Genomic DNA, 19,903 nt, shown 5'->3' on the forward strand with positions numbered 1-19,903 from the left:
AGGACTAATATTTATTATGCTAGTTGAGCGGTATATATATATAGATGGCAACCGCAAAAGAAGAGTTGCCAGTGTTAGGAATATAGGCAAGTTGCCGTCATATGTCGCCGCGGCACTAGCGTGGCGAGGAGCCTTAAGCTCCTCGCCCTCCCTTAGGAAGAAGAAAAGAACAATTATTATTATACTATCTACGAACCGTAGCTATATAATATCACCTTATATAACTAATAGGCCGTCAAAAACGGACTCTGCACCTATACGTAGTGACGGCTACAAACCTAGGTCTTCGAAGTTTAGACTTAGAGCCAACGCAGAGACGTTGTACAGCGTGCGATAGGACCTGGTGGTCGTGGTTGTAAGCGTTATAGGCGGTAGTAAAAAATTTTCAGATAGTAAGATCTCAAAAACCACTACTATGGCCCTCTACAATTCAGCTACGCTATTCTCCTATTAAGGCACCTATACAATCCAACGTGGATATACGGCATTTAATAGCATCCCCCGACCCCTAATAGAAAGCATTAACAACCTCTTATATTAATAAATAAGCAATCGCGAACAAATAAGTAGACGAATAAGTAAATATACGGCCCCTCCTAACCCCCAGGGCAATCGCCCGCGGAGCATACGGTTACTCGCCGTTTTTTCTACTAAATACTACCTAGCAGCCTAGATTGCGACCCACGGTTTTCCCTATCTTCTTTTAACGGAGTGGTGACCCTTAGAAAGGGCCTAGCTAGGGCCTAGGCATAAAAGATACCTAAATATAACACAATATCCCGCTCACTTATTAGTATTACGGTAGTTAGAACGGATAAATCCCCCTTACGCCTTTAATAGGCCCTAGGGGGGGGAAGGCATAGCGTATATAGCAATAGTTAAACAAGAAATAGTATACAGGGGATGGCCAAGATATAGGAAACAGTAGTACGGCAATTAATTAGCAAGGCCTAGCTGGGACGTAGTAAACCCTAGCTAGGGTAAGCTAGAGAAGGAAGCAGTGGTTCCTAAGGAGTTTGAATATCTAAGGAGGATAAGACGTAGCCGTAGACCCGTAGGGCCGCCGCTACGGACGGACATAGCAAATCGGGGTTTTTTATCCTACTAAGGTGGCTCATAGGGTTTTTCCTCCCCCCCAGCAGCAAGGGTTTTTTCCCGTTAATATTACTTTTCCCTTATGTACGGAGTAGTCTGCATAGGGCTAAATAGCATCCGTATCAGACGTTAATTAAAGAATTATTATTATATAACTAATAAATATAAAGATAATATATTAAAACCCTTTAAAATTTATATAGTATAAGCCGTACCCTTTTATTTATTAGTAAAAAAAATAAGATTATAAGATCTTTGCTATAATATAGGAAGATATTAAAAAGGCGTTAGAACTAAAGCAATATATTAACCCCCGACCTCTTATACCTAAAGAATATTATAATCTAATTAATACGTTTAAAAAATAATTTGTAAACTAACTACCCCCGTATTAAAATAAGTACGATTTTAAGATAGAACTTAAACCTAGTATAACGCTAAAGTTTGGCCTATTATATGGTATATTGTAAGAAGAGCTGCTTATAATATAATAATACCTTAAAGAATACCTAAAGAAAGGATTTATTTGCCCTAGTTAATTACTATTTACCTTATTTATACTATTTATTAAAAAACCTAAAGGAGGCTTAAGGTTCTATATTAATTATTAAGCTTTAAATATAATTACGATTCGAAACTAATATTTAATCTCTCTACTTTAAGAAATGCTTAACTACTTAGTAAAAGTATAATACTTTATAAAGCTTAATATAGTCACTACCTTTAATTAAATCTGTGTTTATAAAGGAGATAAGAAGTATACGGCTTTCTATATATAATAGGGACTTTTTAAATACTTAGTAATGCCGTTTAGTATAAAGAACGGTCTTAGTACGTTTTAGTAATATATTAATAATATACTTCGCGATTCCTTAATATATTTATTACCGCGTATACTAATAATATCTTAATCTATTTATCTTTGCTTTTTAAGTATTAAAAGCATATCTAAATAGTTCTTAAGCGCCTGCGAGACGCGGGCTTATAATATAATATTAAGAAATGCAAGTTCTATACGTCCAAAGTTATATACTTAAGCCTAATTATATCCTATAATAGAATTAAAATAAACCCTAAGAAAACTGCTATAATTATAAACTAGGAAAGTCCTAGTAGTGTATAAGATATCTAAGGATTTTTAGAATTTGCAAATTTCTACTATTAATTTATTAATTATTTCTTAAAAATTACTTAGCTATTAGTAAACTTAATAAGGAAGAATATAAGATTTAAATAAACTATTAAATATAAACAAGCTTTTAATAACCTAAAATATTATTTTATAACTACTTTAATTTTTACCTACTTTAATCCGGACCTTAAATATATCGTTAAAATAGACTTATTTAATTATGTATTAGGAGGAGTGTTATCGCAATATAATAAGAACGGCGAGCTGCGCCTAGTAGCCTATCTTTCTTAGAAACTTACCCCTACTAAATTAAACTATAAGATATATAATAAGGAACTACTTATAATTATTAGATGCTTTAAATAATAGCGTCTAGAACTTAAAAAATTGTTGTTCCCGATATATATATTAACGGACTATAAAAACCTATAGTATTTTATAACTATAAAGCAATTAACGTAGCGCCAAATTCGTTGGGCCGAATACCTCTTATAATTTAACTTTAAGATTATATACTAACTTAGTAAACTTAATTAGAAGCCTAACTTATTAATATAATAATTATAGAACTTACTTATAAACGCCTCTAATAAACGGATTATAAATTAATTATAAATTCTACTGCCCTCTAAACGCTTTAAGAAACTACGCCCTATATTTCTAAATATAGAGCTTTATAGGAATAAATTGGAAATTAATAAGTGGGATATAGAAATTAATAAATTAATAGAGTATAAATATAAGAATAACCTCTAGACAGTAAATATAATAAAAGTAATTTAAATAGGGAAACGGTAATATAAGGATATTACACTCGCTAAATGCGAAATCCGTAATAATTGGTTATACTATTAATAGAAGATAGTAGGCCCGAATTCCAAACCCTTATAATTTAAGATACTTAAATTTATATATAATTCCCCTATAGTAGGGCATTCTAGCTATATAAAGACCTATAAGATTATTTAATAAGTATATTACTAGCCTATAATGCATAACTATATATAAAAATATATTTAAGTATACAGAATATGTGTGCGTAGAAAGATCTCTTATATAAAGAAATAAGGAGTACTTTAACCGTTACCAATTTTAATATAAAAATGGCAAAATATTTTAATTAACTTCATAGTTAACCTACCTAATAGTAATAGGTTTATAAATATTATAGTAGTTATTAACCGTCTTATAAAAATGCAACATATGATTTCTATAGACTTAATTAATGCAATATTAGTAGCCGAATGTTTTATTAAGTATATTTTTAAGCTATATAGACTTCCTAATTTAATAATATCCAACTATAAAAGCTAGTTTGTTTTAGACTTTTGGTAAGCCCTATATAAACGATTAAGTATATAAATATAACTCTTAACTATATTATATCTAGAGATAGATAGTTAAACTAAAATTGCGAATATAATTATAGAATAATACCTATAAATATACTGCTCCTACCTATAAGACGACTAGGAAAAGTGGCTACCTTTATTTAAGTTTACTGTAAATAATATAAGAAACAAATTAATAGGCGTAACGCCGTTCTACGCAACCTACAGGTAAAACCCTTAACTTAGATTTAAACTATAATCTAAAATTAATATAATAGGACCTATAATTAAGAGGATTTAACTAATTAATATATATAACTTTACTAATTAAATAAAGCAGTTAATGTAACTATTATAAAGTAAATTAGCGTATGCTTAAACGGTATAGGAATTGTATATAAATAAAGGACGAGCTTCTATATAGAACTTTAAGGCAGGTAATATAGTTTACCTAAATATATAAAACCTAAAGACTTAATAACCCTTAAAGAAACTAGACTAGAAGTTTACGGGCCTATACTAAATTAAGAAGAAACTAAGCCTGTATATTTATAAGCTTAAACTACTAACTAAAATAAAAATATATCTAATGTTTTATGTAAACTTGCTATAACTATTACGGCACTGACCTGACACGTTATTATAACTTATTGTTGTTATAACATGAGCATAGACCTGACCCCTAAGCGACGTGTATATATATCGCCTCACCTCCTACATAGATCCTCACACGACATCGTTTATTAATTATACACAGTCACCTCATACCTCGTACCTTAATAGTCGGCACGTACTGTGATAGTAACCCTTAAAAGGTAAACCTATAACTTATAAAGTGCTACTACTACCTCCTATAATTATTAATAATAATTGTTGGGAATAGGGTAAATTGCCGCCATGTAAGGCAAATTGCCGTCACGTGAGGCAAGTTGCCGTCATGTGTCGCCGCGGCACTACCGTAGCGAGGAACCTTAAGTTCCTCGACCCTTACCCCTATCGATGAATATAAGAAAGAAGAACAATTATTATACTATCTACAAACCGTAGCTATGTAATATCCCCCTTGTGTAACTAACACTGATTAGTAGTTAACTTTACAGTTATACTATAGAACAGCTAGGTTTTTACTAAAAAGAGATAAGCCACTATACTAGTACTACTCGTGCTAGAGAAAGCTGTCTTTTAAGGTTAGAACTGGTCCTAAACCTTAAATAGAACTCTTTTACGAATCTAAGGATCTAAAGGCTAGAACTGGTCCTAAGCCTTCCCTAAATTATAGATTCTTACGTCTATTACGCAGAATAATACGCTTTATAAGTCTTTGCAATTTAAGGCTAGAACTAGTCCTAAGCCCTATAATCGCAAATATATATCACAAACGCGTACTAAACGACAATCCCTATACCACTAATATTCCCTTCCTCTAAAGATATAACTATGGCCACTTTAAATAACTAGAGAGATTTCTTACTACTAGGGGTAGCTATATACGCGAAACTTATTAATAAAGATTGGGACGTATTTACCTTTAATATAATAACCTGTACCGTAAAATAAGTTAACGGCTTTCTCCTATACTATATTTTATTTTACTAAAATAGCTACTATACCAATTTACAGTTATAGGAATACTTTAGGGAGGATTTTATAGGATGGACTACTAACACCTAGGCACTTAGCAATGTTAATATTATTTAGGATTTTTAAGACTCCCTTTAAAGGAATAGGGTGTATATTACTAAGGACGGTAACCTAATTACCAGTAATATTTACGCTATTCTTACTAGTATAAAAGAACTAGTATAGATGGAAGCTAAGATTATACGTTAACTACGGAAACCTAAAACTAACCTATATTCTTTAGAAGGCAACTTTAATTTAAAACAAAACCCTCAGAACGCTACTCTTTTACCTAAAGGTACTCTACTACCTAGAGGTGCTCTTTCTCTACTTTTACTATCTCTAACTCCTCTATCCTAGCTAACTAATAAGCCTTTATCTTAAGAAGTTATAAATCTAATAAAGGTATATTTGGACGAAGAGAAGAAGTTTAGAGGAGAATTATATAATATGCTTGGAGTAAAACTATAGGTCTTTTATAACTGCTGCAATAAGGTTAGAATTTAACGCCATTAGTTTTATTATGCTTTCTCTGTTATATTAAAGGGACGGGCGGCAACGTTCTATTACGACTATATTATAGGTAAAAACTATAGCTTTAATATAATGCTTTAGCTTATTAGAGCCTACTTTAAAACTAATAAAAACCGCCAACTCTATATGTCTAAATGGCGGGAGATTATATTCTAAAGAGTTATTACTTTTAACCTAATAATAACTTGCCTAGAGTGCCTTTAACTACTCTTTAATAAACTCTAGAAAATTTAACGCGGACTTACTAAAACTTACTAAAATAAAAATAGCCTAAGGGACTAGGTTATCTTAGCATGCTATAGCGTTCCTAAGTATAACTTAGCGCTATATAAACCTATAGATACGTTTAAAGGAGTATATACCGAGCTATACTCTGCTGTAGGTACTATAATACGAACATAAGAATCTTAATAGCTCTATACCGAAAGCCCTACCTAAATAAGCGTTTCTAACTAATATGATTATAACTAGACTAATTAAATATATGGCGGCCGTGGTAGGGAATATGGTAAAGGGTATAATTAATATTAACTATAAGGTAATTATGGAGGTCCTTGTAGAGGTTTATTTTAAAGTAATTACTAAAAGAAGTGCTATGTTTATAAGAAGCTAAATTACTAGTTAACTAGACACTCCCTTAATAAGCGAAAAGAGGCATATAATAAGTTCCGTTAGAGTATAAAAAATGTTAGAAATTATAAGGTTACTATAGCCTACTTCTAAAGCTTCCTAGTTTAATATAAAGGCGTAGGAGACCTTAAGGGTAAGGTTAATAAGACTAAACAGCTCCTTATAGATATAGATATTAAGGACTACTCTCCTAACCAATACTTTACTAAGTATAGTAAGGTAAATAGTATATAAACTGTCGCTATCCTTAATAACTAATCTACGTTCTATTCTGTTATAAAGTTAAATATCTTTAATAAGCTAAAGGAAAGTTCCGCGTTCTCCTTTAACGATAGATACTCGGCGAATGTCTTCTATAGTATTATGCCAGATACTGGAGCCATAGGAGTATCTATAGTAGGAGAACCTTAAGTTTAAGCTCTTTAGTAGCTTAATAGCTCTATTTAAATTAACTAATTAACAGCAGGCTAATATACAATTTGCTTTAGTAAGGGTACTATAATTTCTCTCGGCACAATTAAGGTCTAAACCCTATTAGGATGTATTACCTTCTATATTATTCCCACAAACACCCCATTTCTATTCTATATCCAAGATATAGATAAATTAGGCATTAAGCTTAATAACCTTAAAAATATACTTATTTAGGGAGATAATTAGGTGCCCGTTATACGCAAGTAGGGTTACCCTTAGTTGCTCCTCTAATAACTAGAAAGAAGCGTTACTTAAAGTCACTTAACCGAGTTAGAGCTACGTTAACTATACCGTCGTTTTAGCTACCTATCCGTTTACTAACTGCTTAGGGTTCTTTAACGAGTAGGTTATAAAGTTGAGGTTAAGGCAATTAAGCATCTTATAAAGTACTGCTATTACTGCTAAATAAACTAGAAGTCCCCTAGCCGATTTAAGTTTACCCTTAAAGATAACTATAACTTTAACTTCTATATTATTATTAATGTTATATATCTTAATGGCAAGCTAGTCCTCTAAGCTATTAACTTATTAACCTTTTTCTAAGCCGTATATTTCTTAAGGGATATATTAGCTAGAAACGCATAGGATACCCTTTAGTTATACTAGATTAATGTCTACCTAGGACCCCCTAATTAAATTATTTACGATATAGAAAAGAACTTCTTATCTATAGAGTTTTAATAATAGGTAAAAGCAATGGCAATTAAGGTTAAGGAAGTCCCTATTAAGGCATATAACAGTATTAGAAAAGTAGAGCGATACTATACGCTATTACGCCGAGTATATAAGATTATTTCTTTAGAACTAGAGGACGCTAGCAAAGAAATTATCTTATAGATGGCTGTTAAGGCCATTAATGATTCCGCTGGCCTAGATAGGCTTATACCTACGTTACTAGTCTTTAGCGCCTACCCTTAAATAACTAACAATTCTCTACTATCTCCCTCTATTATATAATAAGCTAAGGCTATTTATAAAGTAATAAAGGAGGTATAACGTCTATACGCTACGCGCTAGGTTAATAACGTACTAGGAATAAGAAATGGCCTAAATACCTTAACTATGCTTAATCTGCCACTCTAATCTGAAGTATGGGTATAGCGTAAAAAGGGAGAATAGTTAGGCCTATATAAACTCATTATAATTAATAGTTAAACTTATACTCTTTAGATGCCCTATAAACCTACTTAATTCCGTTTAACCGTTATTAGGCCCTACTATAAAGATAACAGTTCCGAGCCTTTATAGGATGCCCTAAAAGATGCCCTAGAAGATGCCTTAGAGGAGAACTACAATTAATATGCTTTAGAAGGCGACTACAATCCTAATATAATTGTAGTAGATGCGCCATAACTATGACGCGGTAGAGGTCGCCTAAAGGGATCACAAAATCGCTAACACCTTGTTAATTTTAAAGAATAATTTATTACCGCCATTGAGAATAAAGTTAAGTTATTAATAGCCTTTATAATAGCTAAAGAGAAGGCTAACTTTAAGCTCGCAAAACAGCTCTAAAAGGAAGGTTGTATTATAACCCTAGGAGCTCCTTTCTAAGCATCCGATAAGCAGGAGATTAACAGTCTTATCGCAAGAGGAGTCTTTAAATTTGAGAAGTATGACCCTACTAAGTTTAATAGAATTCGCATCTTTAAGTTAAGAATAGTTAATGAGATTAAGGGTAAAGCTACTAACGCCCTATTTAAGAAATTAAGGCTTATTATCTAAGGTTATAACGATAATAGTAAGGAGGTAATTCTTATATAATCTCCTATAATATAACGAGCTAGTTAGTAAGTTATTATTGTACTAGCTCCCTCCTTAATAAAGAATGGAATAGCAGTTTATTTATAAGATATTACTTAGGCCTATACCTAATTAGAGACGCGCCTTTAGTGCTTAATATTAGCATACCTTCTAGAGCAAATTCGCCACTAATATCCCAAAGATATAATTATAGTTATGCTTAAGCTACTATATAGAATTGCAGAAGTAGGAACTTATTAGTGGGCTACCTATAGTAAGCACTATAAAGAGAAGCTTTTAATAACTACTTCTATATTTAATCCCTGCTTTCTTATTATAACTATAGGAACTCTATTTGGAATTGTTGGTATATAAACTAATAATATAATTATCTTGGAAGACGACTAATTCTTAGCTCTTAAAGAAGATAAACTAGTAAAGGTAAATCTTATAGTAAAGCTAAAGGAAAAGCTTAGTTTAATAATACTATTACTCTTTAATAGATGCATCCTCTCCCTAAATAAGGATTCTATTACTCTACGCCAGAAGGGTTAAGGTAAAAAGATTAATGTTATTAACGCTAATTCTCTAAAGTAAGGATATGTAGAGTAACGCGCTTATAGAGCTTATGTTACTTCTATCTATTAACCTAAGGCTTTATTTAATCTCTCTATTGCTGCCTAATACTAGAAACTAACTAAGGATGATATCCTTACCCTAAATAAGTGTTTTTTCTAGCAAATAAACCATCTTAATTAGGGACTACTCTATATGCCTATTAATCTTCCTACCGCCAAGCTCTTTATATTTGTTAATAAATCGTTTATAAATAATAAAGATTTTAGCTCCTAGTTAGGATATAAGATTATTATCACAAACAAATTTACTAAAGAGAATAACTTTATAATCTATGGCAATCTTATTTATTGGAGCTTAACTAAGAGTAAGCGCGTTACCTAAAGTGTTTTAGCATTAGAGATATATAGAATAGTTAGCGGAGTTAATATAGTAATTATAATTAAAACTACCCTAAAGATAATTATAGATCGACTTAAACTTTCTGTTATTCTTATAATCGTATACACCGACTTATATTCCCTCTATAAGTATTTAGTTAAGCTTAGTACCACAAAAGAGAAGCGCCTTATAATTAATATTATAGCACTTCGGCAATCCTACAAGTATTAAAAACTTTTTAAGATTTAATAGATTAATGGCTAAGATAACCTAGCAGATGTAATAATAAAGGCGAACCTAAATAAGGCACTAGAGACGTTTATTAATATAAATACTCTATATATACAAGTTAAAGGTTAGGTTAAAAGGGAGTCCCTAGAAATTTCTTAGTTACGTAAGGTTTTGAGATATCTAGGAACTTTAACCGGCGGTTAAAGTTATCTAATTGGTTAGATTCTCTTACTAAGACTTTTTAGAGTATAATATTCTGCAGACCCTAACTTAATCTAGCTAATTAGGATTTTCCATTCCCGGGATGGAAAATCGCCATTAGCTCGCTTACTGCTAGCGCCTTGGCGGCCTACCCATCTTCGCTAACTACTATATTGTTGTATAGTGTTTAGTCTTATCATATACTATCTAGTATTATTACATCCTGTCTGTTTATATATATATATATAGCAACCATAAAAAGAAGAATTGCCAGTGTTGGGAATAGGGTAAATTGCCGCTATGTAAGGTAAATTGCCGTCACGTGAGGCAAGTTGCCGTCACGTGTTGCCGCGGCACTACCGTAGCGAGGAACCTTAAGTTCCTTGACCCTTACCCCTATCAATAAATATAAGAAAGAAGAACAATCATTATACTATCTATGAACCGTAGCTACATGATATCCCCCTTGTGTAACCAACAATAATAATAGTTCTTACTTTATTAACTCGATTAATAATATATAATAAAAGATATAGTCTAAATAATTTAAAATTTTTATTAAATAAAAAGGATATAAGATATAAACCTAGGAACCTTATAAGCAAATTAAGACCGATGCGCCTTCCCTAGTAAAAGAATTCTATAAAGACCATCCTTTATGGCCTACTTTAGCTAGATAGATATGATATAAAGGTAAACAACTACTACTTAATATAAATACACGAAATACGATAGCAGGAAGCTTAAAATTAAAAAGAACTTAAAATATATTATAACGTTTATAATATAATTACGTAATATATAAGATATTAAGGAACTTTAACCGCTGGTTAAAGTTATCTAATTAGTTAGATTTACCTTGCTAAGACCTACTATAAAGATATTAGTTTGGCTTACCGCCTTAACTAAGCTAATACCGATTTTTTATACTGGGTATAGAAAATCCTAATTAGCCTACTTAACGATTAGAACTGGTAAAACCCTATACTACTACCTAATACGAAAATATGACACGCGATAAGTTATAAGCCTTAACTAAAAATTAAATTATTTAAACCTTTGGCTAAAAGGGGGGGTACTATAATAGGACTAGCCTAGTTATAGTAGGAATGTCTTAGTAAAATACTTAATAGATAAATTCCAACGCTTTAACAAAATTCTACTAGATTAATTAAATTTTACTAAAGTCCGTTAAAGACCGCGTACATATATGCGCACGCATCGACTACTAAGCCCCTAACTATTTAATTATATAATTCTCTCATTATTCCTTTCTCTTTTTTACGTAATGTCTTGTTCTTAGCGAGAGCTATATACCCTTAGATTTAGATATAATTTATATTATTCCTTTAAATCTTCCCCAAAGTCTCTTTACGCCCTTATAATATTATAAACTCTTAATTATACTAACCTATTTTAATATAATAGTTTAGAGTAATAGAGTTACTATAAGGGATATTATTATAGACACCTTAGGTTACCCTTAGAATAGCCCCTATAGAGGTCGCTGTTAAAAGTCTTTGCACCTTCCTAATTAGGAAGTTTAAGCTTCCTGCCCTTTAACCGCCCAAATATTCTAATGGCAGAATGCTTTCTATAGCTTAATTGCTTCTATTATACTAATAATAGCGCTACCGGATTAAGGAGATCCGCCTTAAAACTGCTAGTAAGAACTCCCCTAAGTTTAGATTTAGGTTTGCTAATAATAGGCTTTTATTAGCTTATAACTAAGGCTTAAGCCCTAGCTATAAAGGCTATAAGAGTAACCCTTAACCATATTAAACGCATTACTAAAATTAAGCGTTATGCTCTGTAATATATCTTTAAAATAGCCTATAGCTATAGCTAGGACCTAGTATATTATTCTCTCCTTCTTAATAGCTATATTATTAACGCTCCTCGCACTAAAAAAAATATTAAAATTACCCACGAGTTTAAATAGCGAATTATTAAGAAAGCTACCTCTAATTAATATAGCAGAGAGAAGTCCTCTATATATATTGCTACTAAGTATAACTACTTTAAAAAAAACTATCTAGTAAGTTCTTTGCCGCTATAGATATTGTAAAATAAAGCTAATAAGAAAGCCTTACCTTTTACTAGAGATAAAAGAAGCTTGCCTTTAATTTACCTTAAAGTATAAATACTAAATAATTAAGGATTAGAAGGCTGTTATCTGGAGTAATAAAATAGGCGTTATCTTAGGCTATAAAAGAGGCGGCTATAGGCTCTAGTATTTAGCTAGTAAGAAGGTAAATAAGATAGTAATTTAACCCCGCTTTCCTAGGGCTATAGAGTTTATATTTTAGGGCGCCTTTTTATATAATTAGAAGTTACCCTACTATATATAAAAGCCAGAGACTATAGTAGAGAAGAAGGCTTTAAAGCGTAAGCTTAAAGTAATTAATAAAGTAATTAAGCTAAAGCTTTATAAGGCTTAGTAGCTTAATACTAGTATATAACAACTTAGGCTTTATAATAAGCTAGGTAAAAAGCCTTAATTCTATATAATAGAAGGGAATAGTACCTTTTAAAGAAATAGCGAGAAAGGCGGTATTAATTAGTACTATTATTTTACTATAATCCTTCTACTAATCCTTATTCCTTTCAGCCTTAAGTATTAAATTAATTGCCTAGATACTATTATTTAGGAGGATAAGGCTTTAGCTTACGCATTATATTACTAGTAGATCTACTTTAACGCGGTAGGCCTTTAGCGCCTTATTTAGCCCGGTAATTTACCTAATCTAAATATAATTAAGCTAGCTTAGCTATACCTTAAACGCGTTATTATAAAAAAGGGAGTACTAAAGACTTAAGTAGAAGCTAAATAGACATAGTAGAAGGCTTAGGAGGAGCTTAAGTAGTAGCGAATTTAAGCTTAGATTAAACGAATACTAAAATATATTAAAGAGGTGATCCGGTATAGAGGAGGCAATGACTACGTTAAAGGCGCTACTGACTCTACTTGCGATTGGAAGGCTCTTAAACGAATGGCATAATATTAACGCGATATGATTACTTATATGTGTAAGGGTTATTTTGGCCCTTACTCGGCTGCATCGCCTAGGGGCTCTTAGGGGTCGCCAAGGCTAGCCTTCGACTAGCCCTTGGCACCTCCTTATAAGCACCTCGGGCTTGCAGCCCTTCCCTCCTCATCGGTTCGTCTCTCTGTACTAGGCTATTGCCTACCCTCATTACCATATCGTCCTCTTCCATCGACTCCCTATGTGACTCATGCTCGGCTTGCCTGCTCCCTACCGTACACCCTGGCAATACTGCCTTACAATATGCGACAGCAGGTGCTTTTAAGCCTTAACCGACTTAATTCTGCAGAGCCTTTACTAAGCGAGCCTTAGAAGCCAGAGCTTCTAGAGCAAATGAAAATCGGACCTCAGCTTCTAAATTAACTCCTAGATCTAGAGCCATTATATAGCAACCATGGGGTGTTTGTAAAGTGCAGAATTATATAAGCGCGCAAAATGCTCGCTCCCGAATGCGTCGGTGACTTCGCGGGCACCGATCCCCGATGTTTACTGTGGACGCGCCATAGTAATCAACGGGGAACGCGGCTTCCCTTGCCATCGTTCTTAACACCTCTAGCATCTCATCGTCTGCATTAAGTTTGAAGCTTTTCAAATCCATACAAATCGCCTATCTTAACAATTTCCTGTTGTAATAGCTCCTCTACCACTATGTCGTTCTTATTACCCAAACAAAGCCTTCCTGCCGACCTTCCTGCCGATGCCGCTGCCGCTGCCCATATTCTTCTTAGCAATCCCCCCCTTATTAAACAGTAGCGCGAAGCTTTTTTCCTTCTCTTTTAAGATATAGAGCTTAATTAGGGGCAGTTCCAAACTCTCTGGCCGTATATAGATAATATTTGGTCTTGTTAAAAGAAAGGAGAGGTTAAGAATGGACGCAGTAACAACTATTATCTCTGTTAACTATGGCGCCCGCAGAGCAAAGTAAGGGCGCAGGTAAGAAGAATAAGCCTATAATAGTCGCAAAGGAGTGTAGTATGAAGATGAAGATATCGATGTACTACTTATAAGATTATGCCATTCCTAATCGCGTTAAAATTACACGGTATAGCAACTGCGAAGAATATAACCACACGCTTGAAGAATTAGATAGGTTTAAGTGTAATTCAAAGCTACGGAAGCTTGCTGGCTAGGAGATAATAAAAAAAGGTATAGAGCGCGCGATATTAAGGCTGCGATCAAATTAAACAACGATTCTACTGCTAGCGCTGAACTTAAGGCTGCTAGTGGTTAGTTTTTTAATATTTTTGACGTCCATAACGCTAGCAAGAAGTAGAAGATATTAAATCCTAATCCTGCACTGCTTGGAGCCAAGCTTAGTATAGAATCTTAGTGGGTAGAGCTAGCAGAGTACCTTAAGGAAGGTGAGTTTTCCTATACAATTATCCTAATTTAGTAATTCCGGTAACTCTAAGCAACTTTAATTTATTAAGCGCTAATTTTATTAATAACAGCCGGCTTTAAAAGTTAAAATCTTACTACTACGCGTATTGTAACGAAGCCTTATAGCAGGAACTACGGTAGACTTATTAATGGGCTAGGTATATAGGTAAACAAGAAGTTAACAACGTAATAATAACTAGTAGAGTGGTTGCCTAATAGATTAACTCTAATTATATTCTAAGATTTACTATAAGGAGAGAAGAACTATCTGGGTAGGGACTGTAGTCCTTTAAATATATAACCGTACTCCTAAGAGATCCTCCTTATACATAAAGTACGTATGCTCTATTTACTTTATTACGGATCTTATAGATTATATAGATTATATAGATTACGTTATATAACCTTAGCTACTATTTCTTATTATATAGTTTTACTAGCTTTATTCTAAACTATACCTATATTAACTAACTAGCTTCTTTTAACTCTTCTCCTAGTAGTTATAATATTGTACTTAAAGCGTCTATAATACTATCTCCCTTCTTTCTATTTTTGTCCTTAAAGATTCTTAATATCTTTAAGTTGTTTATTAGAGGTATAATATCCGTCTAATTAATTTAGTTAATATCGTTACTTATTATACCTAAAGCTTCTTCTTCTTTAACTGCTTATTATGCTCGCACTATTACTGCGATATTATCTCTTAGTAAGATTATACTATCTCCATATTCTTATTATTTGAAAGAGGGGTTAGTTTATATTATATTGGCGAGTCTATTATCCTAATAACCGTCCTCTTACTTAGAGTGTACTAAAGTAAATATTTATTTATTCTATAACATTCGCTTTGTCTTTAATACTAAATATATATAACCTATTACTCTTAATAGTCGTCTAGTTCCTTAATTAATTTGTTTTAGGGTCTTGTATTTAATCTACTGCTACGCGTCTAGATAATAAACTGTCCGTTACTCTGGCTAAGTTATATTATTCTTATAATGCTAAGTAAGAGGCTGCCAATACTTAATGACAGGCCCTTAACTCTTGTCTTACTATATCCGCTTAGTTAATCCGTCTTAAAATGGTTTATAAAAAGGTTTATTTTAAGGAGTAGAAACTTATAAAATAAGGTTTATAGGAACTTAGTAATAAAAGAATGGATTTTCTTCTAACTAAGAAGGAAATAGATCTAAGTAGTTCGGTAACTACTCTTTTTAGGTCCCCCTTAGGTAACTTATTCTTTAGTAATTCTTTTTTATTAATACTGCCTAACCTAATCTTATTTAATACTTCTGTACCTTTCTTATAGCGTTTTTTAAATTCTTTAGTGGCTCCTAGGTAGTCTTATTATAGCCTATCTACTTAACCTTATACTATATTTTATTGTTAATGTCCTTATAACTAACGATCTTTAAAACTTGCTATTTATCCTCTTCTTATCCTCTATACGTGTCTGCTTCGTAGACTAGTAGTTTAATATTTCTATATACTAGCTCTAGTATTATAATATGCTGTATAGGGTAGATCTTTATCTTAGCTAATTGGTTTAACTTAAATGTAACCAGTAAAATTCTTTATATAATTTTAAAAGGTCCTAGTCTAACGTAGTCCAACTTCTTACTTAGTTATTAACTCTTAAAATTTTTATATAGTAGCTATACTTTATCTCCCTCCTTAAGATCTAGTCCCTTAGATCTCTTAGTATTATAGTACCTTTTTATTCTTTCTTATACTTTTTTTGCTAATTCTATAAGGTCTACATAAAGATTTATTAACGTCTTTATTTTTTCTTTAGCTATACTACTTATTTTCTTTACTTACCGTAGTAATAATAATATTCTTAGCTTATATCCATAATTTGCCTTATATAGTAATATGCCTATTCCTTCCTATAGTGTTATATTATATATAAACTATATAACTAGTAATAGCAATACCTAATTGTTTTATGCATAATTAATATAATACCTTAGATACTATTCTAGCGTCTAATTTAATCTTTCCGTTTAACTGTCCGTTTGTAGGTAATATATAGTAAAAGTTACTGCTTAAACTTCTTACTCCGCTAAGAATACCTCCTAGAATGCTACTATAAATCTTAGGTCTCTATCCAATATAATCTTACTTAATACTCTATATTTTATAAACACTTCTTTAATATAGATTTTAGCGATATCTTTCGCTGAGATTTCTTCTGTATATGCTATAAAGTAGCCCTATTTAGTTAACTTATTTATTATTACTAAGATTATATTATAATCTTATCCGGTAATAGGATCTCTTAACTTTAGTAACTTAACGATAAAGTCCTATAATATGACCTCCTATAGTCTTTCTAGTATTTTAATAAGTTGTAGCCCTCCGTATAGCTTATACCTTATTAATTTATTCCTTTAGTAATTTAAACACTTCTTTATTACTTTTCTTACGATATTTTAGATTTTATTAATAATATATTCTTCCTAAAGTCTTAATACTAAGCCTATAGCTCTGTTGTATCCTTAAGTTATTCCCTTATAGAAATCTTTTATAAAATGCTCTACTATGCTCTTTAGGATATACCTCGCTTTTTAATTTTTATATAATAATAATAATTCATTGCTTAACGTCCGATTCGGATCCCTATTGGGCCCACGCGGACTACTCCTTATTTACATATGGGGAGAAAACTCTATTTAAGAAAAATGAGAAAACCCCGTGATCTATCTCCCCGCCTTTTAGGACTCGCCTACTTAGCGCCTATAAGTCGCCTATAGTGCTCTACTACCTTACTATTTAACCTCCTTAGGAACCACTGCTGCCGTAATAAGCCTACGGACGCGCTAGTATCATAAACTATTACTTTACTACTGTAGAGTTACTAGGGGGCACCTACTGCTTACCCCCTTGCCTTCTATTACTATTTCCCTTGCAACCTAGAACTAATTTAGCACATTTTAACTAATAAGCCACTAGGTGACCGCCTTAAGGCCTTTTTATATTAAGAGTAGTATATTATAGTTCTCTATGCCAGCTGCTAAGAGTATTATTTCTTAATTGGTGTATAGGGGGCATAGCAGTATTACGTGTTTTAGTGTCTGTCTTAGCTAGCTACATTTATATCTTAGGCTACCTACTAGGACACCCACCTAGTAAAGCTAATCTTTTAGTCCTATTATTCCTGTTCTTAAGAGTGTTGCTATTATATTTTCTGCCTTTGTTAAGCCTTCTTAGAGCCCTTAGGTATTTACCCCCTATAGCGTTAACCATGCTATAGCTTGGGTTTGTCTTGCCTGAGTCAGCCTCTATACCTTTAACTCCTATTTACCTCTTTAGCGTTGGTCTAACCAGTATTGTATTACGGTAGATGGTTTCCCAGCGTTCTTATATGTTCTACTTTAGCTCCTTTCTCTATCTTACTATTATCTTTACTAACCTCTTGCGCGTCTCCCTTCCTCTTTTATATGGGCCTAGGCCCTAAAGCGGCACTATTCTTCTTCTGCTTTCTTTACCTATTTCTCTAATATCTCTTCCCTACTTTAGGGTTGTTGGTTTATTCTCCTATAGGGCACCCTAGGGTCCCTCTATAGTTTACTTAGGCGTGTCTTAATGTACTTTATAATATTAGAGTTATATTTATTTTACGTCCTTTATATTACAGCGGCTTTAATATATAACTGTAGGGGGGGAATATTAGATTCCTTCTTAAGTAGTGCTGTGGCCGTTCGCTTATACCCGCCTGTAATACTCTAGAGGTAGGCTATCTAGACCTTTTAAAGTAGTTTAAGGAGTAATTTAGGGGGGCCCTTTTTAGTTTCTCTAATGGCCTAAATACTGGATCTATATGTTATGGTTGGCTAGACGACTGCTATATATAGTAGGCGTAACCTCTAGAAGCATAAACCCTATATAGAATTAACAATCCTGGATAAAGCGATAAACTGTGCTTAGCCTTTACGGGCCGCTTATGCCGTATATACGCTCTACCGGAGCTTGCTGTCTACCCATACTCTTAATACCCTTAGGCCCTAAACTGGTTAACCCCTAAAGCCTTAGATGCGAATTATATGCTAGAGATCTATAGATTGGTTACGTTTTCTTATAAAATAGATTAGCTGGTATTTCTCTGGTAAGAATTAGACTTTATAACGTTTTGCCCATTCTATATAAGTATTATAGGCTTTCTTTAGTGTTCTGCAATTCTCTACGGCTATTAGCCCGTATATAATTAGGTTTGTGTTATTAATAAAGCCTATCCCCTAAGTTGCCCCTTCCTTAAAGGAGTTAAGTAGGTTGCTTATAAAGAAAAGAAAGAGTATAGGCGAGAGGGGTAATTCTTATGGTATTCCTGTTGTAACTATAATAGGGGGGCTCTAGTATCCGCTAAAGACCAGTAATGTTTCTTTCTGGCCTGTAAACCCTTGGATAAATTATATAGTCTATTTTAGGAAGCCCTTTGCCCTAAGGATATACAGGAGACGCTCATGGGGTATATTGTTATAGGTACTACTAATATTTAGGCTAAGCATTAATACTATAAAGTCCTTTCGCATCGCCTATATAGATTTAATGGTGGTAGTAAGTAGCGTAAGTGCTAATAGTGTTAAGCGGTTCTTTCTTGCCCCTATTTAGCTTTATGGTAGTAAGGCGTATTCCTCTACCGTATCTGCTATACGTTCCGCTATTACCCTTTCTAAGATCTTACTAAGGGTGTTTTCTAAGGTAATAGGGCGGTAGCTTCCTAGGATTAAGTAATCTACTTTACCTTCTTTTTATAGGATAACCGTCGTTATAGATCTTCCAAGTTATAGGTAGTAGCCTATAGCAAAGCATGCTCTAGCTATATCTGTAAGCCAAGGTACTATAAGTGGCCTATAGGTTTTTAGGGCCTTATTTGGAATCCTATTTGGTCCTAGTGCTATATTATTTAAAAGGCGGCTAATAGTCCTAGCCATTTCCTCTATTATTATGTCGCTGTTAACCCATAGGCGAGTTACCGGTGTTTTGCCCGTAATATTACTAAGGTCTACTAGAGCCGGTTAGGGGAAGAACCTTTCTATAAGGATCTTTACCTTCTTATCATTGTCATTTATAGCCTATAATTCTCCTACTCTTCGTAGGGGTGGTAGGTGTAGGTCTTCTGCTAGGCGCCCTGCCTTTTTTTTTTTACCTATTTTGCTATAGCCCAAAGGCCCTTATTATGGGGGAGGCTCGGGTTAAAAGTATGCTCGTTTATAAACCGTCTCCAGTTATTCCTTGCTTCTTTTTTTAGGGTATTCTTTAGCTGGTTTCTTATGTCTTTGTATCGTCTCTCGTCTTTAGGGTCGTAGCTGCTTATATATTTCCTTCTTGCTCGTCGTTGGCTGGCAACCAAAACTGCGCATTGTGTGGACCATGCGTGTCGCGCGTAGGGGCCCGGTTTTGAGATCGGGCAGTGCTCTTCTAGCCCATTTTTAATTGCTACCTGGTTAATTTTTATATATATCTATTTATAGATCTTCTAGCTATGCTTCTAGAATCTTTTATACCTAAAAGCTCTCTAGTATCTT

At 33.1% G+C, this 19,903-nt stretch overlaps 1 protein-coding gene across 1 annotated transcript; it reads left to right on the forward strand.

Annotated features, from left to right (window-relative positions):
• Positions 1-13,560: 13,560 nt before the first annotated feature.
• K441DRAFT_672231 (uncharacterized protein) lies at positions 13,561-14,128 on the forward strand (the record flags this gene model as incomplete). Its single annotated transcript, XM_067650530.1, has 2 exons — positions 13,561-13,967; positions 14,004-14,128. The coding sequence occupies exons 1-2, from the start codon at positions 13,898-13,900 to the stop codon at positions 14,123-14,125; spliced, it is 192 nt and encodes a 63-aa protein (XP_067496040.1). The 5' UTR covers positions 13,561-13,897.
• Between the last annotated feature and the right edge of the window lie 5,775 nt (positions 14,129-19,903).

This window comes from Cenococcum geophilum (assembly GCF_001692895.1).
Source record: "Cenococcum geophilum 1.58 unplaced genomic scaffold K441scaffold_138, whole genome shotgun sequence".
Lineage (NCBI taxonomy): Eukaryota > Fungi > Ascomycota > Dothideomycetes > Gloniales > Gloniaceae > Cenococcum > Cenococcum geophilum.